General features: G+C 40.8%; 1 protein-coding gene across 1 annotated transcript; it reads right to left on the bottom strand.

The window, feature by feature from the left end:
• Positions 1-15,897: 15,897 nt before the first annotated feature.
• On the bottom strand, positions 15,898-16,179 carry SMIM36 (small integral membrane protein 36). Its single transcript, XM_077762838.1, has one exon. The coding sequence runs from the start codon at positions 16,177-16,179 to the stop codon at positions 15,898-15,900; it is 282 nt and encodes a 93-aa protein (XP_077618964.1).
• Positions 16,180-23,173: the final 6,994 nt, after the last annotated feature.

Here is a 23,173-nt window from a genome sequence, read left to right as displayed (position 1 = left end):
CCTGCCAATGCTGTATTACAACAGTCTGATCCCTTCTGTTTTTGAAGATGATTCTGAGTCATCAAGAAGACTAAATTAAGTTCTATATTTTTTATTTAGGAAGCATGGACATGGGAACTCTAGCTAAGAAAGATTTATATCTAAAATGTTAAAAACTTGGGGTACCTGAATGGCTCAGTCAGCTGAGCATCTGAATCTTGATTTTGGCTCAGGTTGTGATCTCATGGTTTGTGAGTTCAAGCCCCGAGTCGGGCTCTGCACGGAGAGTGCAGAGCAGAGCCTGCTTGGGGTTCTCTCTCTCTCTGCCCTTCCCCTGCTTGCATGTTCTCTCCCTCTCTCAAAATAAATGAAAATAAACTTAAAAATGTTAAAAACGTTTAGACAAGATATGGTTTCTGAGAATTACAGAATTTTAAAGTTTTTTTTTTTTTATTTCTAGGAGAGAGAGAGAGAGAGACAGCGTGAACAGGGAAGGGTCAGAGAGAGAGGGAGACACAGACTCTGAAACAGGCTCTGAGCTGGCAGTCAGCACAGAGCCCGAAGCGGGGCCCGAACCCACGAACCGCGAGGTCATGACCTAAGCGAAAGTCGGACACTCAACCGACTAAGCCACCCAGGCACCCTGAGAATTACAGAATTTTAAAGTTGGAAAGCATCATCATCATCATCATCATCATCATCATAAAATTATAACTTATCAGGCAGGTATTTGCCAATAACCCTTTCCACTGAGCTGACCAACTGGGTGTAACCTCCTGCGACTCATTAATCGAAGTTGGTGAGCTAGACAAAGGAAGTCTTTTTATTCTTTCTAAAAGTGTAGAAAAGTTAGAAGTAAAAGAGAGAATTCATCAGTTGCTACAAATAGCACATGTCCAAACACCCTTCCTACTGTTTCTCTTCAAGTACCTTGCATTCTCTGCCACATCTACACATCCCTCCCCATTCCATCTGCTCCGCCCTGCCCCACCGCACGGGCCCACTTCTATTCCTGTTCTTCAATCTGGCTAAGTGCCACCTCTTCCAAGCAGCTGCCTGGAACCTTCAGCTGAAACTGGTGTCTCCTCTGAACTTTCATGGGATGTCACTGATCTCTCTCATTTCTCTACTGTATTACAGTTTTGTTTTGTTTTGTTTTTAAATTATGGCTTCTTCCTCTTAATAACCTGCAAATTTCTCAAGGACAGAATCTGGATTTGATTCACTTCTGTGTCTCTACTAACCCCTGGTGTAGCATGTCACATGCAATGGGTGTTTGATAAGTGCTTATTAAATGAATCAAGGCAAGGATTTATGTTTTGCATTTGTCGATGCAACATTGTTGAGACACACAATTAGGGACTCTGGGGAAAATGTGAATTTACAAACTGAGACACTCATCTGAAAAATTAACACTCTGATTCTTTTTCCTTAGTGGAGTAACAATTTCCCCTCTTCTTAAAATATGAGACCTAAGAGAGAGGGCTTCTCCCAAATGAAAAGAAAGTCACTGAATGTCATCATATGGCATTTAGGCCTGTGGCTTCAAGCACATTTGCTTGACATTCTGTAGTTTGTTGATTTTTAACAAAAATTAGTCTAATAACACCTTACGCTGGGCATACATTCCAAAATGCTTTAATATACCCAATTTCTTTTGGCCGTCCTAACAAAATATAATGACATGTAGGACAGATGTTATTATTCTGGCTTTTCAGATGAATATTCTGAAACTCAGTGAACTCACATAAATTACACAAGGTTACATGAGAAGTGGCAAAACTAGGGTCATTTTTGCCAGCTCTCAGCCCAGCACCTAAGCCAGCAGAACACACAGAAATTACTAGATCAAACCTTTCTTGTTTGGTTCAGCCCGAGTGTCTTTTGTGTCTTTGGGCACCCACAGTAAGCATTGATTCCGCTGTTCATCTTGCATTTCCTACTTTGTACTGTTAGTTGTTTGTTTGTTTGTTTTTTTAATGGAAATGATGTGATGGTTAACTTTATGTATCAATTTGTCTCGGCCATGGTACCCAGATATTTGGTTACACATCCATCTAGATGTTGCTGTGAAGGTGTTTTTAAGATGAGATGAACATTTAAATTAGTAGGCTTTGTGTAAAGCAGATCACCCTCCATACTGTGGGTGGGCCTCATGTAATCAGTTGAAAGCCTTAGGAGAAAAAGTTTAAGGCCTCCCAAGGAAGAGGGTATCCTGTCCCTTGAAGCCTTTGGACTTGGGTTACAGTGTCAACTATTCTCTGGCTCGCCAGCCAGCCTGCCTGCCTTGCAGATTTTGGACTTGTCAGTTATGTGAAAATATTCCTTAAAATAAACCTCTCTCTTTCTCAGTGTGTGTGTGTGTGTGTGTGTGTGTGTGTGTGTATGTGTGTGTACATTCTGCTGGTTCTGCTTCCCTGGTGAACCTTGACAAAAGAAGAAGGATCTTAATTTATGAGGATAAATTGTTTTATAAATGTATTTAAATTTTATATATATGAACATGATCGATTCATAATGATAAAAAACTTTTCTAAAAAGAAAGAAAAGGGAAACCTCCCCATCAAAGAATAAGCAAACAAGCAAAAACTTAAAGAAATATAGTAAACCCCCGGATGCCATTGGCAGTAACTACAGTTTCACCTTCTTACTATAAAAATTGACCATTAAAAGGAAGGAGACAAGCATTAATTCTGTCCTTCCTGTATAAATGGTACTGGAGAGCCCTAATTGATGAGAGACATTCTTCTTTACAAAGAAATTCCAGCCAATAAATGTAGAAGGAATGAGAGCTGAAATTACTTTCTAACCGCTAATGCAATAACTCAGGTGATGATTACCAGTGGGTGAAACCATGCGATGAAAGGTTCAGGAAGAACTTTTCAATGACATGATCATGCTGCCACCACCGGAATCCACTCATCAACGTGAGTAGCACTAATAGTGGGACAATCAGACATTGTTTAACTCCTGACATGAGGCAATATATAGCAAATAGAGACATCTATGAAGAATCCTTACCTAAAAGGAAGTTGAGCCTGAATCAAGCCTTTAACTAACTGTAATGTACAGGAAATACAGCAGCTAGAAGAATAAAGAAAATAATGAAACAAATGAGCAAGTCCCAAATGGGTACTGTGACCCAGAATGAAAGGGGTATCATTCATAATTATGCTGGCATAAAGGACATAGACTGGGACTGCTCCCTGCAAAACTGGAGGAATGATCATTATAAGAAGTTGGTACATATTTTGGGGTTTGCTGACTGCAGTGACATGGCCCAAATTTCCTCACCTATTTCCTTCTTTTGGCCTTCAATCAACATCCCAAAGTCTGTCTCCTGAGTGAGGCCAGGATGCTAGTTTCATGTCTGCTGAGTCTGCTCTAGACTGAAAAAAAATGCCCACATGATCCTTGGAGGCACTCATATCTCCGCTGGCTCCCAGGCAGAGGCATCCCGGCGCCAGTCTGTTGGCATGGAGGCTACATTATGAAATGCTCCCCCAATGGCCCTTTGCCTTTCTTTTAAATACTTGCACAAGTACTATAGAAAAATTGGAAATGGCACCTAAGTAAAAAGGAAACAATTCTCACAATTGCCGAGGGCCTAGTACTATTAATATTTAAGTTCATTGTGCTTTTAAAGACATACGTACAGTACATTTTTTGTACCATAATGGAATCATAATGTATATGGCATTCAGCAATCTGCCTTTTTCATTAATATTATATCATTACCATATTATCACATTAGTGAATTCATTGCTACAATGAATGCATACTATTCCATTATAAAGATACACCATAACTTATTAAACCTTTCCTGGTTTTGAACATTTAGCTTATTGCCAACATTTTGTTCTTTATTCATCTTTGTATATATTTTTCATACATTTACTCAGTTTTTTTCCATAGAAGAAATTTCTGAAAATGTAACTGCTGGGTCAAACACCTTGCACATTTTAAAGGCTTTTGGCATATCTGAATCAATTTGCCCTATAAGTAACTTGTATGGATGTATATGCTTAGCACCACCATGTAAGCATTCACCTTTCTTCGTCGTCGTCGTCATCATCATGATCATCATCATCATCACAGCTAAAATGTTTATTGAGCTCTAACTACGTACCTGGCCAAGGCCTGAGGATTATATACATAGCAACTCATTTAAATGTCAAACTTCTCTGTAGTAGATACTCTGATTATTCAAAATGTATGATAGGGAAACTGATTATAATAGATGATTATATTTTAAAAGCAGAAGTGTGTAAATGAAAAAAAGTAAAAAGAAATGTAATTTCCCACATCTTAAAATCCCACCCTATTGAATAGCCACTGATAAACGTTTGTGTGTATTTGTCTACATATTTTCTATGCATAGAAAAACATGTAGTATGTGAATGTACTTTGTTTTAAAGCACAAGAGAGACCTGGGATGCCTGAGTGGCTCAGTTGGTTACGTGTCCGATTTCGGCTCAGGTCATGATCTTGCGGTTCACAAGTTCGAGCCCCGTATTGGGCTCTGTGCTGACAGCTCAGAGCCTGGAATCTGCTTCCGATTCTGTGTCTCCCTCTCTCTCTGTCCCTTCCCTGATCATGCTCTATCTCTCTCTCTCTCAAATAAATAAACATTAAAAAGAATTAAACACGAGACAGATTTTACGACATGTACCTCAAACTCCTCAGTGAGGAGCATTTTTCTGCTAACAATATATCCTGGTCATCTTTCCATGGCAATTTGTGCAGATTTACCTCATTCCCTTTTATGATTGCATGACACTTCATTGTATGAATGTGCTGTATCGGCTGGCTCCTCCATCTCTTCTCCCCAGCCCAGCTGCAAGTCTCTTATGTCTATACCACAACTCTATGGCACTTAGTAAGGTCTGAGCTCGTAGTAAGTGAAGAGGTTTTCTGTGGACATTTTCTCCAAAAATCTGGGTATATTAAGTGGAATGGCCAACCTGAGAAATGCCATCCTAAGCAAGTTATAAATCCTTAGGTTTCATGTGATGCCTTAGCAACTGACTAAAGTTGGTTGGGTGTTTTTGTGGAGTCATAATACCTTTGAAGTTTACCAATTAGTTCATCATCCAAAGCATTTCAAGTAGAGTGGAAAATCACCACAAAGACACTCGGGTACTGACTATGCCGGCTGTGACCCTCAGCAGGGCATTTTTCCTTTTCTGCTTCTCCTCACTGTTGCATTAGAGGTTTGGACTGATGAGCCATGAGGGTCCTACCTAGCTTGGAGATGCTGTGAATTTATAAGCAGGAGCAAAAACCACCTCTGTAAGCCAGGTGGTAAGAATGGGTCATAGTTCATGTTCCCCGAAGAACCATTTTAACTCTTGGCATGTGCCAAGAGTTTTTTCCACTTTTTAAGGTGGAAAAATACAGAAAGAAGACCATATGGTATAGTCTGAGAATCAGAGTGATGATGATCTCCCAGAAACAGCGCAGAAGAAAATCAGTCTATGCTGTCCATTCTCTCCTACTTTAGGCACTTTCCAGATAACTCTGCAACAACATTTGGGAGTGCTCAGTTACAAGGGTGCAGAGATTCATTAGCTAGGATCACATGTAAATTCACTTGTTTTATTTAGAAATGAAAAAAGGTATCAAAGTATACATATACTGCGATTGTTAACATGTAATATATACATAAAAATGGCAGAAAATGCAACAAAATAGTATAGTGATTGTCTCTGGATAATGGGACTGTGGATGATTTGTCTTTTCTTCTTTATACTTGACTCAAGTTTTCCCCAAAGAATAGTCATGTCTTCTATAATTAGAAAAAATACAATCAGAAAAGTAATTAAAATTGTTAATTAAAAAACAAGCATACTGGGGCACCTGGAAGGCTTACTCAGTTAGGCGGCTGACTTCAGCTCAGGTCATGATCTCGTGGTTCATGGATTCAAACCCTGCATGGGGCTCTGTGCTGACAGCGAGCTCAGAGCCCGGAGTCTGTTTCAGATTCTGTGTCTCCCTCTCTTTCTGACCCTCCCCTGCTCACACTGTCTCTCTCTCTCTCTCTCTCAGAAATAAATAAAACATTAAAAAAATTAAAGAAAACCTAAGCATACAGTTACTTACAGTAAATGCTACAGGAGATCATTTTGGGTAGTTGACATTATCATCATCTTTTTCCTTTTATTTAAGGTTTACCTTAACAAACATGTATCCATTTTAGAAGGACAAATAACCCCACCAGTACAGTAACCTACCCCAAATTCATTCATTCCCTCTTCCTTTCTAATGAACCCTGACTTGAGGGGGGGCAATGTCAATGTATCCCGAAAAAATATGCATCTTACAGGTTTCCTTGAGATAGAAGCAGTTATTTGATGAAGTTCTAGCCAATGAAATTTAAGTATAACTGGTTGAGTAGGTCTCTTCACTGATTGACATATGCCCATTTGCCCTTCCCCTCTACTCCTCTCCCTGCCTGGAACTCAGACATAAGATTTGGAGCTGTGGTAGCCATCTTGCAATGATAAGGGAACATCAAGGGTGGAAATCATGAAGTAAAGCTAGCGGAACAGAAATAAAGGTACCAAGGACATGGAGGGCATCTTGGAGCCATTTCCCTTTCAGCTTTAGGATGCAAGAGAGAGAACAAAGTTCCAATCATGTTTTAGCTACTGCACCTTGTGTCTCTGTTAATCATAGCCAAACATAAACTCTAACTAATACACTCACTTATGGAAAAAAAAAAAAAAAAAGAACAACTTTTTAATTCCTAACCACCGTGACTGTCTTACAACAAGGTTTTAGGGGGATGGCCATTGAAATTCACTCAGGATGAAAACAAAAGGCAATGTTCTACTAAAAATTAAGGATTGTCTCTGAGGCTTCAATAAATCTGATCTGTTTCACATTGTCAGTGTTCCATGCACAGTGGTAAGTTCATTATTTTTACATTTGGGGACAATACATTTGCTAATACATCCCAGCAAACTAGGAAATCAATGCATCACCATATGCCTAAACTGAAGCCATTTGTCATGGTTTATGCTCCTTCCAAAGAGCGCAAAACAGACTTTGACTTGAAGAAGCACCAACGTGGGGACAGTTAGTTGAAATGTCAGATGGAAACCATGTTAGAAAGTGGGGTATGTGCATGCATCCTGTGAAAGGAAAGGATTCAAGTGTCTGTTAAGCTTCCTTTTGCAGCTCCCTGATCAACAACGTCCCAACTGGAGGCATTTTCAGGACAAATCCTCCCGTCCTCAGCAGCTTTTTTCTAAAAGGTGAGCCTGGGAAGAGAGGAAAGATCAGGATAAAGCACAAATGCAGGGTCAAAACCGCCAGAGCTGGAAGGACCCTTGAAGGTTGTTCATTAACTCCAATGCTTTCTTTTTGCGGATGAGCCAATACACCCGAATGCCTCCTTCCTGGAAGTTAGTGGTTGGGTTACAATTAGTAGCCTTCAGGGCTGTCCCTTAGAAATGGATGAGAATCCAGCACCCAGAGGAGGTGTGGGCAGTATCCAGTCAAGGAGGAGGAAGCTGCATCCACCTTCAAGAGAGGTCTCACAGCGGGCAAGAGGAAGTTAGGGTGATCGGGTGGGGTTGGAAGGTCTCATCTCTGTTGATCCAATTTCCCAGGCCTCCTTCACAGTGCCTGCGGAGACAGCTACGCGAGGGCCCTGGCATCACCTCTGTGACTCCATTCATTAGAGGACTATCTGGTGCATTCGCAGCCCTCCCTGCTCAGGACCTCAGAGCAGCCCACCCATCTCCCTCCTGTGTCTGGGGCACTTAGCTTCCACAGGAGGGTAATTCTTATTCTACAGCTGAAGTAAAATGTCTCCTTTTTTTTTTCCCCAACAAAGTCATCACTGAAAGACAGAGGTTTCCTGATGTATGCAGTCCTTTATTGGTGCTGAGACCTATCTAAGACACTTATTCTTTTGTTGGAGGGACTTAAGATCCCTCCTGGAAAAGAGAATTCAAAGGAGATGAGCAGAATTTACGAGCCAGCCAAACTCACCTTTGCATAAAAAAAAAAAAAAACCTCATCAAGGAATTCTGCCAAAACATCTTTAGCAATACAAAGATCTAGTTTAAACTTGAAAATGATTGCTTTTTATTTAAAAAAATATATTTTCTAGATTAAGTTGTTAGATAAGTTTCCCACTCCCACTCATCCAGAGCAAAACCTAATGTTAGGTGCAGGGTGGGGGGAGAAGAATGGAGGTAGATTATTCCAGTTTATACACAGATAAAATCAGGAGGCAATATGGTAAAGTGGTGGAGAGCGGTGGTCTCCAAGGTGAGGTATGCAGGAAGATCCACATAATGTATATATATGTGTATATATAATGCACAAACCTATACGTATTTAAATATAAATGACTTAAATATATGTACATGTATATTTATTTAGAGAGATATAGTACACACATGCACACAGGTGAGGCTGAAATCATCTTTACTAAAAGGAATACATGCTTAGTAGTGTTTGGAGGCCACTGCTTTGGAAAATGAGCTTAAGACTGTTAGCCGTCAAAATATATAAAATTGGGAAAACAATATCTCTTAGTTGTAGTAAAGGTTCTGACATCATATACAAAGTGCTTAGTAGTTTTTCCTTCTACTTGGCAGGCTTCACGAGGATGGGTCATGTGCATGAGGAATCCTCCAGGGCCTGCCAGGAGACCTGCACAAAGTAGGTGCTTTACAAATACTTGTCAAATCGAGAAGTGGTCAATAAGTATACGCAATTGCTTCCACACGAATTGTAACTCTGCAGCAATGACATTGGAGTGCTCAGAAGTGAGGATGGTGTCATGATTGGGATAACCTTCGGTTCACCCCCTATCTAAAAATAGGTGAATTGTTCATAAACTCAGGCAGTTTATTTTTAGAAACAAGTGATTTCTGGCACACCTTGTCAAGATGCTATTACCCCATCCATGAACCAGCTGTTTAGTCATTCATTACGCCTCGTGATTTCATCTGACTGCATTCTTTCAGGAGACATGTTTGTACAAATCACTGTATAAACGGTGCTTCTTTATCAAACCCAAAAGAGGTAAATGAGAGAAAAGGAATGGAAAGTGTAAGAACAGAAGGGATGTAGGGTAAATATAGGGAAACTTTTTTGATGGCAAGAGTTATCAAATTCAGTCTTGTTGACGTTGACAAAACCATTGTTTCCTCATCTAGATCTACTTTTCCTTCTGAGCATGTGTATGAGGACTGTTACACACGTGTTTTTCTCCAAAGTTTTATGATAATATTTGTTTCCCTCCTGTCTCTAATGGTAAGCAGCTTTTCACTGATAAGTTGCCCTGATAAGAATGTCTTCATCTGATCTGACAAACAGTTCAGAATCCAAATTCCACTGCCACATTTCCGTTGAGCCACTCTTGGATAATTTTAAGCTCTCCCTCGGGGAGGCACGCTTTTCTCTCCCTTGGTCTCACTCATCCTTCCAAACAAGTCCTCATCTTTCTAGTATTTCCTGAGCCTCGCACCTCTGTCAGCTTGAGATTGCAACCAAGGCCACCAGGCTGGAGTTGTGTCAAACAGAGAGCTTGTAGATCTCAGCACAGGGCTGGTGTTTCATTAAATAACAGCTAACTAGAGAGAAGACCTGAACCAAAAAATAAATATGTGCAAACAACTTCCCATTATCTCGGGAAGATGTGAAATAGCTGAGATCTTTCTCAATCCTGGTGTCACAAAGCCCTTATCTGAAACACTGATGGCCCAAGAAGGTTAAAGTCCAAATGAACTGTTACAACAAGGTAGATAAAAAACATGCTTTCAGTTTCTATAGTTACTAGTGTTCTCAGGGAGGATGAAGTAATGAGAAAAAAGGCTGTCCTTGATTCTATTGAGTCGTGCTGAACTTTATCTACCCTCTAGTACTTGGAGACTTTTGCCCTAATCAAGAGGACTGTGTTATTCATGCTGTCCCAGAAGTTAGGCAGTGAGAGACGTTCACAAAAGCATGGACTTTCTGCAACCAGCTTGCTGAATCCCACCCTTACCCTGCATAGATTCTGGGTAGCTATGGAATTACAGGGCAAACTCAAGACTGAATCAGAATCCCTGGGTTCTGTTCATTCCATTCTGTTATTTGAAAGGTTTATGCAAGACAATCTGAAACTCCCTCATCTCTAAAATAAGAATAATTATTCCTCCCCCTACAAATTGTCACTAAATCTTAAATAATAGAAGCAGGCACTCACTAAGTGGTTTTTAAAGGATTTATGGGACACGATAGACATATAATCTATGGATGTTATTGTTTGGAAGGATTGGGATTCTTTAGGGTTAGCTCTGATCTTGTTTTGTTTCAACCCAATAGATTTGCACATGGACTCCATAACATTTTTTCTTTGTCGACTCGTCCCTTGCTCCTCTTTATAGAACTGAGAGTTCCTCACTTTTAACAAGTATCCTTCACACTGTATCTAGCAAAACCACAAGCACATTTTCTTCCTAGAGACATTTTCCTCCTGTATTCTATCCTCCTTAAAAACACAACAAATGGTTACTCTGCTTACACAGGGTTGATTTCTTACATAACTCTGACAAAGTTTGGCCTTCTAGATTCTGCCCAAGGCCCCAGCTCAACATGTTGCTGTCACATCCAAAGGAATAATGTCACTTATCCTAAAGGGCCTTGAAATGTTAAGCATCCCGTCATCTGTACTAAGCATTCCCTTTAGACACAGTATTATTCTGCTAGGGCTGTCTTAACAAAGTATCACAAACGGAGTGGCTTAAACAACAGAAGTGTATTTTCTCACAGTCTGGAGGCTGGAGGTCTCACATCAAAGTGTCAGCAAGGCTATGCTCCCTCCTAGGGCTATGCTCTCCTCTTTATCTTCTGGTGGTTTCTCAGCAAGTGGTCACATGACTCTAATCTTCACCTGTTCTTTTCCTTGTGTGCATGCTAGTGTCCAGGCTTCCCTTTTTTATAAAGACACCAGTTATATTGGATTAAGGGTCCACTCTTAGGACCTTGTATTCACTAATTACACTGGTAATGTCCTATTTCAAAATAAGATTGCATTCCTGAATACTGGGGTAAAGACTTCAATATATAAACTTGGGGAAGGGGGACACAATTCAGCCGATCACAGACATTTTCCCTTAGGCCCAAATTTCTACTGCATGTGACAACTCTCAACCTCACACTCCTTCTTTTCAGTGCTCCCATAAATGAGCCTGGACCTGCCCTACTATCTGGTTTTCAAGTGACAAGGTCCCTACTTATTTTCACCATATCTTCTGGTATAATAATGATGGCCTCCATTTCGTTGAAATCCTATCTACACCAGATACTTTATGTATATTATTCTAAGCCTCGCTGACTTTAACATCATAATCATTTTTAAGGTGAGGGAAAAGGCTTAAGAAGTTAAGTGATGCCTGAAAGGCTGAACAGCATGTAGTGACAGAGGGGCACATTTCTGGTACAAAGCCCATCTTGGACCACTCCATCTTGGTGACTTCTATAACACCAAGAGAAAATGTTCTGGCCAAATTACAGCAACTTATTTTCCTCTGATGGAAGCTATGGCTATCTTATTTAGAGGAGACAATCTGAAAGGCCATCAGATTATTTAGCAGATATTTATGGGGCAACTTCCTGGGTGTGCAGTTCAAGTGTGCGGGAGAGGTGATGTGAAACAAACACCGGCTAGCTACTCTTCTGGAACAGCTGGGAGAAAACAGGTAGCAGAAAACCACACATTTAGAGCTGACTTCAAATCCTGTCTCCCATGTGTAATCAGCCATGTGGCCTTGCATGAACCTTAGGGCTTCCCTAGACCTTCAGTTCCTTATCTTTAACGAGTTTTCATTGTGTCCATCTCACAGGGGAGAGTGAGGATTAAATGAGATATGAATCCAAAGCATCTGGCATGTAACAGATCTGTGATACATCTCCGTTCCCTCCCTCCCTTCTCTTGCTGTGGAAGCATTTTGCTTGTGGCCTTCCCACAGCTATCATTTGAGAGTCAGGCCACAATGTTGCATTTGCTTTTATACAAATTGTGCGTAATGGGAGAATAATGTACTGAAAAGAGGTGGACTAAGAAAATGCTAATCCAATCAGGAAATAAAAATAAGACTGTATTTGACTGTTAAAGGGACTTCTTGGTTCCAGCCAGCAATCCATTCCACCGGGTTTGAAAACATTAGTTACAACTTCATAGCTGTGCAATAAATCATTCCACTGGGAAATAAGGCTTTATTTAAAAGATAAGAAATAAATTATGAAGTTTTACAATATGAGCAGTCAGGAGATGGTGCTGTAGAAATAGCCCTGTGTGGGGGTGGGGTGGGGTGGGGGCAGGATGGGAAAAGGGAAAAGGGAATAAGAAGATATTGGTCCCGGCTCTGAAGCCAACTCCTTTTGGGGACAGCAATCTTCCTTCCGGGCTGCTTTCCTCATTAGCAAAATTCTGAAAGGCTTTTGTAGCTCTCATATGATTTTAAGCATACATTCTGGACATAAAAGATTGTTCTAAATGCTGAGACGCTGGTTCCTGCCTGAAGAACACAAATTGAATGAACCAGAAATCAAATGAACCAGAAGCTTGGGAGAAAAGCTTAATACCTTGTATTCCGATGTCCACCTTAGAGTCTTTTTAGTTTCCTTCTCTGGTTTCTCTCCCCTGGCTTTATTTCTGCTCCTCTTATCTGTTGTTATTATTACTATTATTTGGTGTGTTTTTGTTGTTGTTGTTTCTTCTCCTTGGAATTTATTTCTCTATCCTCTGTGTTAATCTTTCCTCTTCAACTGACCCCAGTATGGAATTGAAACATACATGAAAATATTTCCATTAAAAAATGTCAAATGAATGTTTACTTCATATTCTTAGCTTTAAAATAAGAAGAATTTGGGCCAGCTGGGTGGCTTAGTAGGTTAAGGGTCTGACTTCAGCTCAGGTCATGATCTCGCTGTTTGTGGGTTCAAGCCCCACTTTGTGCTCTGTGCTGACAGCTCAGAGCCTGGAGCCTGCTTTGGATTCTGTGTCTCCTTCTCTCTCTGCCCCTCCCCTGCTTGAGCCCTATGTATGTGTGTCTCTCTTTCTCTAAAAAATAAATAAGCAATAAATAAAGTAAACAATATGAACAATAACAATTTAAAAAATAATTTAACCAAAAAAGGGGTGCCTGAGTGGCTCAGTCAGTTAAGTGTCCGGCTTCAGCTCAAGTCATGATCTCGTGGTAGGTTCGAGCTCCATGTTGGACTCTGTGCTGACAGCTCAGAGCCTGGAGCCTGTTCTGGATTCTGTGTCTTGCTCTCTTTCTGCCCCTACTCTGTGTCTGTGTGTGTGTGTGTGTGTGTGTGTGTGTGTGTCTCCTCTCTCAAAAATAAATAAACATTAAAGAAATTTTAACAACAAAAAAAGAAGAATTTAACATTTAGTGTTTCTCTTTCTCAAGAAACTAAATTAACTATTATTATCACTTTTTTATGGTCTACTGACTTTTCTTCTCCATGGATACATCTTTTTGTGTCCACTGATGTATATATCCCCATAACAAGGACAAGGAATAAGAAGGTTAGCCCAGCTGAAGCTCATGCTAGGGGAAAAGGGCAGGTTCTTAGAAGCTGCTTATGAGTTTACTGTCTTTTCCTATTCATTTTACATGTTCATTATTAGGGTGAAGATGACTTCTCGACCATAAAAAAAACCTCTCTGTAGGACTTTCAATATAATTTTAAAATCATATGTTTAAGAGAAAATATAAATTTTCTGATAAGATGTGAAACAGAATTTGAAATACACATTTAAAAATCTGAGGACAAAATAACTGGGATTATCTTTATTTTTCATGTGGTTACTTAACAGTCCCAAGGTAAAGCCATGCCCATTGCTGAAATGGGCACAGCAGAACGGGCTCGTCCCTCCTCTTCCATTTTCTCTAGGATAAATTGAAATTTAATTTCTCACTTTTTCTTAACAGTTTGGGAAACCATCAGACTTTCATAGTTAGTAAACTCTACAATTTCTGCTTCCAAGCTCTGTTTATGCTATTCCTTCTATCTCAAATGGCATTTCTTGGCTTACACCTCAAGCCCCCAACATACATTGGTCCTTCCAGAAAATAGCTGCTTATTTTTCAAGACGAATAATCTTATCTTTGATGTCTGAATCTAAGACGAAGTTGGCCATTCAACATTATTTAAATGTTTCCTGAGCCCCTTCTGTGTAGGCACAGACAGTAGGCATTTCTGTCTCTAGGGACTCCTGCACTCTGTGTAGACCTCTGTCAGAGCACCTGCAAGCTTTCTTGTCTGTCACCGGCTAAGCCATGCCCGACTCCTCCTTTCTCTTTCAGGCAGCAAAGACCAGAGGGCAGCAGTCATGACACACTCATTTCTTTGTATTTCTATTCAGACCCTTATTGGAAGAAGGGGTTTAATGAATCACTAAGTGGATATGCAAGTTACTTTGAGTTTGGGGAAAAGAGGAGTGATAAAAACATACAATGGAAGTAGTAATTCAAAACTATGGAAATAGATGAATGAGCAGGGAAACAAATTTATTAGTTAACAGTAGCAAAGAAAGGGAAAGAGCAGCACTCCTGGGGGGAGGGGACTAAAACAATATGGAACCTGAACATTTTGTGGTGAGTCTTCAGTAACTTTGTTCTGGAACAGTTCTGAAGATTAAGCATCTCGATGAGAAGTATGAAAGGGAGTAACATTAATGATATTAAAAATTAATAATATTAATAATCAGGAGTAAAAAGCTAACCTTATGTGCCAAGAACGGTTTCAAGTACTTTCAGTGAAATAACTCAAATACCCAAACAGCCTGGAGGTCTTACCATGAGTCTTTAGGCACAAAGAGGTGGTTCAGGTCACACACCAAGTGAATGGAGGAGATAGGGTTTGAACCCAGGCTCCAAGCGTTGTCGGCTAGCCTCCATGCTCTAAGATGATTGCGGCCCCCATGACTCATGTGGGGGAGTAGCATGGGAGGAGCTGGTATGTATACAAAGAATAATATTCTTAAGTTTGGACAAGTCAATGGTTGCCTTGTAAAGAGGGAATTTGCTAAGTACAGGATAGATTTGAGCTAGGCTCATTCCTCCTCACACACACACACACACACACACTACTGCCTTCTGTGTTTTAAAACTTTTCTTAAAGTTTGAGGAGTGGAAGAGGCCACCCCAAAATATGACACTTGGGCATATTGATTATTTTGAATTAAAGTTACTTGAAAAAGAGCTGGTGCTAGAAGGATGCTCTGATCCTCCTTTGTTTCCTTGAAAGCAGGAAATAAATCTCCTGGGGGGGAGGTGCCACAAGGCATTCTTGTCACCAGAAATAGGGAATTTGGGACCAAGAAAGCTATATCCACAAACTTTATTGCATCTTCACTAATTTACTATCCCAAACCCAAACTTTTCCAAACTTCTTTGCTTTTGCTTTGTCAACTCTTCACAGATTTATTTTTTTATTTTTATTTATTTATTTATTTTGGTTAAAGGACATAAAATCAGCCTGCTCTGGTCACTTCTTTGAGCCTCATATTTTCCATAGATAAAAATTAAACTATTCATCTGTTTTATGTCAATGTAATTATTAGACCAGCCAAAGAACCTAGCAGGGAAGAAGAAAAGAGTTTCCGATCCAATGTCAATCTCTCCTAGAAATGGCAAGGACAGCATCACCACAAAGGGACCAACAACCAACGTCACTATACAATAGTGTTAATGAAAGTTTTGCATCCGTAGAACTTGACCAAAGGCCACATTGGGCTTCTTACCTTAAATGGTTGCTTCCTCCACAAAGAGGGTGATGAGAACGTAGAAGGTAAGGCAGAACTCCCACTTACATAGCCAAGCAGGATCGGTACGGCCACTTGGAGAACAGCTTGTCCAGAATGTCTAGTGCTCTCTCTTCAGTAGCCCTTGGCCAGCCTCACACCATTGTGCTTTTCTTCCCTAATGGAGCAGAATCACCAAAATGAAGGCTGGGCCTCCTTGCCCAGAGGTCCCCTGATGTGCTCTGCTGCATCACCACCAAGTGGATGGATGGCTGGGCATCGAGAGTGGTCTCCGGAGCGTACTCCTTACTGGGGTCCTTGCCTCGGCAGTCATACAGCACGCAGGAGATGAGGAATACCAGGAGTAAGATGACGTAGCTTGCTACTAGGATGATCAGGTTCAAGGTGACAGGGTCGATCTCCAAGTAAAACTCCATCACATCTTTCACGGTTAGGAAGTGGGTCCAGAGAGAGGCAACAAGACCGGTGTGGGCATTTCAGGGAGCAAACTCTAGCTCTTTGGAATAGCAGTGCTGTCTGGGGTAAACATACAATAATCCCCGCTGCTCCAGGAGACCTCTCAGATTAAAGCTGCTCAGTTTAATAACTTAAGCTCTTGTTGTTAATACCACAGCCACCAAAACAGAGTAGCTGTCTCTTGTCAATTCACCTCTATAGAGAGAGAAAGAGATGGTTCAAGTGTAATGAAAGTGTGGTATATACGCACAGAGTCCATATAATTCATTAGCTAAACAGGTGGTGTGGTGAGTAAAAGTAAGTGTTGTTAATAATAGCACACTGTTAAGAAATAGAATTGTCCTGGAAAAGCTGTGTAGTGTGGTCACACTCTGTGTACAGAGGTTTAAATGCTAAGTATCCATACAGGGAGTGATGGGGGTGAGCCGGTCACTGGGTCTTGGAATGGACGTGTTTCTTATAAGAGGAGCACACTCAGCGCCTGACATTTTCACCCTTTCTTCATTTGTTGTTGTTTTTCAGTCATTCATTCAAAAACACTTTGCGAGCACCTCTTGTGTTCTAGGCTCCCCGTATGGGGCAGTAAGAGAAGCAGTTAGCAGGAGAGACAGACATTAAACAAACAATGGCACAAGTCACCATGTAATTAAGCACAGTGCGGAGAAGCTTATAAAGGACGAGGAGAGGGCGATACGAGAGTGTGTCATCCCAAGGTGGGTCAGAGAACACTTCCATGAGGAAGAGACATTTAACCTATGACCGGAAGGATATGCAGACTTTGGTCAAGTTAAAACAGGGAGGGGAGATTCTAGTCACAGAGAACAGCATTGTGGTATAAGTACCGCACGCTCACCGATTGTGCCACTGGAGCTCCCAGAGAACAGCATCGTGAAAGATCTAAACCGAAAGAAGTGCAGAAAATGGGAGGAATTGAGACATGGGTAGCACGGCTGGAGTACAGACAGAATGGGAACCATCAGGGGAGAGAGGCAGGCAGGGGTCAGATAGCAAAAGGACCTGTGTGCCAGACTTGAGACTTGATCCTAGCGCAACAGGATGCAAGGAAGTGACAGGACCAGATCTGCATTGTAAAGACATGGCCTTGGCTGCAGTGTGGATGCAGAAAAACAAGCCGATTGAAAGGAATATCAGAATGCAGATCTCTCTATTTATCAATCATCGTCCTGCCCCAAAAGTCCTGCGCAGGGCCAGCCCAATGGCTGTGCATCCTGTGTGTAGACTCACGGGGCCCATGTTCAGAGGGGCCCCATGCCTGTTTAATGCTCTGCTGTCATCGTCTTAAAATTATTAGTCATTATTATTTTGGATTGGGCTCAAAAATTATGTATCTGCATATACATATCATCTGTATCATATATACATTTTTGACCAGACAGGACTCTTTCTCCAAAAGCTAATGGGACTCTTTGATACCTCCTGGTTAAAGGCTGAAGGTCCCAGAGGTCTGCTGGTTTCTCACCGTTGTTAGACTTTAATGACCTAACAGCTTCCTGTCTGGCCTCTTTTTTTTTTTTTTTTAATTTCTTTAATGTTTATTGTTTGTTTTTGAGAGTGAGAAGAGACAGAGTACAAGTAGGGGAAGGGCAGAGAAAGAGAGGGAGACACAGAATCTGAAGCAGAATCCAGGCTCTGAACTGTCAGCACAGGGCCCAATGCAGGACTTGAACCCACGAACCGTGAGATCATGACCTGAGCTGAAGTTGGATGCTTAACTGACTGAGCCACCCAGGCGCTCCTGTCTGGCCTCTTTCTGCCCAGGTTCCATTGCAACTTGAGAGTTCAGGGATGTTGTAGAAAGGAGTTCTTCTTGCCCTGGAGACTTTTATAAAAGATAATAAAATATTTTATGATCTGTGGTCCTGGATTAGCCTGTGGAATTATACTTAAGCAGACGGGTAGTTCTCAAACACTGTAGGTTAGAATCAGTTGGGTTTCTTAGGAATATGATACACAGGTCAGCTCCAGATCTGTTGAATTAGAATATTTGGGGCTGGAATCTGAGAATCTGCATTTGTTAAACATCTTTATAATTTTGATAATTTTGGTTTGCAACCAGGATGGAAAATCACGGCCATAGAGGTGTAAAAGCAGGATCACCGAAAGCCTTGGGTGGCTGCCAAGAGATGTCATAGGAGATTGTCAACAGAGACTTTAACACCATCTGAGGTTGTGTGTCCCACAGGCTCAGAGAATTCTTTNTGGGCGCGAGTGCAAGTACGGAGCTCCTTACTTCTCCGCCATCTTGCCCCTCTCCCGAAGAAGTCCCTTTCCTGATGGCAATTTACATTTACCAAGCTCGTCAGAGACTGCTATTTAAAACACCATACCAAAAAATTAAAAAAATAAATAAATAAAATAAAACACCATACCAGGCGCCCCTGGGGTGGCTCAATCAGTTAAGTGTCAGACTCTTGATTTCTGCTCAGATCATGAATCCACAGTTCATGGTATCGAGCCTTTGTGTCAGGCTCACTGACAGCACAGAGCCTGCTTGGGATTCTTTCTCTCCTCTCTCTCTCTGCCCCTCCCCCTGCTTGTATTCTTTCTCCCTCTTAGAATAAATAAATAAATGTAAAAAAAAAATAAAACAGAATACTATTATTAAGTCATAGTGAAAGATACATCTGTGATAAGGTTGGAAGAGTTTGTGCTAGAGCAGAAAAACAAGATTTTTCTCCCTAGAGGCAGATCTACAAAGGCCATTTATAATCAGAATGTTTCTTGGTGAGCACAGAATCTCAGCAGGTGGAGTTGTCTGGTGCACTTGTAAGTCACATGCAGTGCTTCTGGATTACAGCAAGGCTCATTCATTCATTCATTCATTCGAGAGAGAGCACGAGCAGGGGAATAGCAGAGAGAAGGGGAGGGGGAGAGAGAGAGAGAGAGAGAGAGAGAGAGAGAGAGAGAGAGAGAATCCTAAGCAGGCTCCAGGCTCAGTGCAGAGCCCAATGCAGGGCTTGATCCCATGGCCCTGGGATCATGACCTCAGTCATTATCAAGAGTTGGGATGCTCAGCCTCAACTGAGCCACCCAGGTGTCCTGCACAGCAAGGCTGTAAGAGGCCGCATTATGTACCAGTTAATTCATTTTTCTGCCCACTCCGAACTCCAGATTCTTGACTTCTATAGTAAACGGATGCTTGTACAACACAGGTTCTTCCATGTAAGAATATTTAGGGAACTTCTTTGATGACTTTAAATAGAGGACACAAAAATTTGCTAAAATTGACTCTGAGATGAGAACTACACACATTTGAGCCCACATTAAATTAAACCGAAATATATGTAGCAACTGTTTTATCGAATGGAGTTTTTGACATCAGCTCCGGATTTCTCTGAGCAGCAGTGATAATGCTTACCTGCAGTGGTTGATTCAATCTGGCCTCCTCTCTTCTTGCCTTGTTCCAGTTCTATTTCCCTCTGTGGTGTCTCGGAATATTTGGTTCAAGGCTATGGTTTCTCCTTTGGTATCTTATTACTATCTGCAGAGTGGTTTTTTTTTTTTTTTTTTTTTTTTGTCTTTGTATTTATTAGTGCTCAAAGTTCATTTTGAATCCAGACTTGTGGATGTTTGGCATCCTTCCAATGTGTTTGGTAAAATACTGGCTACCTGTTTGACTTAATTAACCCCAGGGATGGCTGCTTTATTCACATTGTAGCCAACATCTCCTAGCATCTGTCCTGATCTTTAAGGAACTTAACTTTTTGTGCCATCTAGTGGCCAAGGCAGAGGCTGCTAATGAAAGAAAAAACAGCCCAAAGCAAACTGGGACAGTCATTTCTAATCAGCAAGAGAGTGTAACATAGGTAATAATATCAAGTCACATCTCAGAACAACTTCTTGAGGTAGTCAGGACATACTTATCCCTTTGCTCATCTATTGTGCACTCACCGTATGCTGGCTGGGTGCTAGATGCTTTGGAGCTGGATGATGTGATCAGTACTGAAACGACATTCATATGCCCAATGTTACAGAGCCCTAATGAAAAGAGGAATTATCCACTCCATTTTAGGAGTGAGGAAAATGAAGCTCAGAGAGGCGATGGAATTCGAATGAGCTCATTCTCTTTCTCTCTCTCATCCTTCAGTCTTTTCTTTCTTTCCTACTGACAGAAACATAAATCAAGTCCATACACAGAAAACTCTATGCCGTGGGCATTTGAAACCCAGTCAGATATGGATCCCATGGGTTCTAAGTTGTATATATATTTATTTATAGCATAGTCCATTTTGTCTCTTGCTCTGGAGCATCACTTAATAATGCCAGATAAATATGCATTAAATGCATTTCCAGGCAACTAGAGTTTATTCCATAAAACACCAAAATATTTTTATATTTTATCTATTCTGGTTAGGTATTTATTTCTTATGTCACACCATGCCTTGCTTCCTCCAGAAAATGTAGCATCCTGAAGTCTTAGTGCAGTTTTAAGTTTTAATAACTTTGGAGGTAAAAATGTCACACACTTACAAAAAAAATCACTGACAGTTTAATTATGTTACAGTTGAGGACACTGAGGCTCAGGGAAGTGATGTGCATAAGGCCAGATGATAAGTGATAAAAATAAGACTTGAAACCAAGTTTTTTGAATTCTGATCCAGTGCTTTTTTTTTTTTTTCCACTGAAGCTCTTGACTAGATTGAATGGGAAATGACAGAGAGCTAGATGCCACAATGACAGAAGAGTGAGGACAGCAACAATAATGACAAACAAATTCTAATAATGAAAAATTCCAATAATGGAAACCAATTCCAATAATGAAAACCAAATATTGTCAAGTCTACTTAACCTAAAAATTTGCACTAACAAAACCTAGCTGACCTCGTAACCCGCTGCCCTTCTCAGCTTCCCATTTGGAATCTAGTGAGCGGCTCATCTGGGATCCTCTGGAGAAATACTGCCACATTTGATCACAGAGCAACTTCAAGATCAGTTTTTCCACTTGTACTGGGTTGAATAAGGTCTCCCTCCAAATTCATATCTACTCATAAACTTAGAATGTGACCTTATTTAGAAATAGGGTCCAGGCGCTTGGGTGATTCAGTCAGTTAAGCATCCAACTTTGGATCAGGTCATGATCTTGTGGTCCATGAGTTCGAGCCCTGTGTGGGGCTCTGTGCTGAGGGCTCAGAGCTTGGAGCCTGCTTCAGATTCTGTGTCTCCCTCTCTCTCTCTGCCCCTCCCCTGATCATATCTGTCTTCCTCTCTCTCTCTCTTCCTCTCTCTCTCAAAAAAATGAATAAACATTTAAAAAATTTAAAAAAAAGAAATAGGGTCTTTGCAGATACAATTAGTTGAGTTAAGATCAGGTCATACTGAAGAAAGATGGGTCTTAAATCCAATGACTCTGGCCTTATAAGAAGGCCATGTGAAGACATGGAGACACACATAGAGAAGAACCATGAGGAAGTGGTGACAGAGATTGGAGCAAGGTGTCTACAAGCCACGGGATGCCAAAGGTCACTGGAAACCAGCAGAAGCTAGGAGAGAGACAGGGGGCACATTCTCCATCAGAGCACAATCAACCCTGATGAAATGTTGATTTCAGACTTCTAGTCTCCCCAGCTATGAGAGAATACATTTCTGTTGCTTTAAGTGACCTAGTTTGTGGTAATTTGTTATGGCATTCCTAGGAAACTAATAGACCATCTATCTAATGCTTAGATAAAACCAGAGAGGCTTAGAGCAAACTGTGAGGTATACAAAGCTCTTTTGGCACTTGCCCCTTCTAGCCCTGAGTTAGGTTTCTGGTTTCTTCTTCTCGGGTATGGCTCCATAAAGAAAATGCTTGAGGTGAAAGAAAAATTTCGTATGTGAAATTTGCTTCCATAAAAAATAAACACAAGACCTTCAGTTTAAAATAGCAACTGGCTGGCAGTCCCTGATGTAGCCTTTTATATCTTCCCAGTAAAATTCCTTGGAAGACACAGAAAAATATAAAAAACCTACAAAAGAAGTAAAAAACAGTGTAGCAGGGGATAATATTTTTAAGATGTTAAGTCATTGCTTCTTGTGTTTCCCCTTCCCAAGAATTATTTGAACCCATTTCTCTTCTCCTTCATCATCCAGAAATTCTAAAAGTAGTGACTCTCAGGAGAGATACAGCCTAATAGAGTCAAATTCATCATCTTGAGCTCCTTTGTAGACTTCATAAATTTTTACTAGAGTCCATAGACTTAGAGTCAGGCATTGTGGGGAGAGCAAAGGCCATTTTTAAAATTATAAGATATTGGCTTTGCGCACCAAGAGACCAAGAGCACAGAATTTATACCTCAGGTCAAAATATAGCAAAGATAAAGTGAAGAATGTGAGCAACTTTCCTACTCTGAAGACAATAAAAGTTGAAAGTGGAGATTTCAAGAGGAGGTAACAAGAGCCTCGATGTTACTGAGCCCCTATGCAGGCTATTTCCTTCCCCAATACACTTCTGTTGGTGGACAGATTATAGAATCACCCAGAAAGGTACTCCAAAGCCAAAGGGTTGAGCTTTGATTCCAGAGCATATCTCTGGGAAATCATCAGGTTCTTAGAGAAGCCCCATGCCCTGTATAACACTGAACAGCAAAGGGCTAGAATTTTAGAGAGCAATTTCCAAGAAAGGCTGATACCTGGACAGACCAAGGCCACCTTACAAGAGGGTACAGGGAAAATAGTTAAGAGTTTCTAAGACTCCAACATGGGATTGAGATGGAAGAGTTGAGAGATGTCTGCTTGACATCATATTTCTCCCAAGGGCATAGAGTTAGCAGTGCTGATAATTGTGGTTATCCCACAATTTGGACATGGGCAATGACATAGCTGCTACAGAGTTTGATGCCTAAGAATAAATGAGATAAGCCACATCTCAGTAAGGAACATTGAAGACAAATGATAACATGTAGATCCCATGTTCCTTCCCCAAAGCTGAGACAATACCTAAGACTCCACAAACTT

The sequence above is a fragment of the Crocuta crocuta genome, unplaced genomic scaffold (genome assembly GCF_008692635.1).
Source record: "Crocuta crocuta isolate KB4526 unplaced genomic scaffold, BGI_CrCroc_1.0 scaffold144, whole genome shotgun sequence".
Classification (NCBI taxonomy): domain Eukaryota; kingdom Metazoa; phylum Chordata; class Mammalia; order Carnivora; family Hyaenidae; genus Crocuta; species Crocuta crocuta.
The sequence above is the reverse complement of the archived record's forward strand: the minus strand, read 5'-3'. Positions and strand labels throughout refer to the sequence as shown.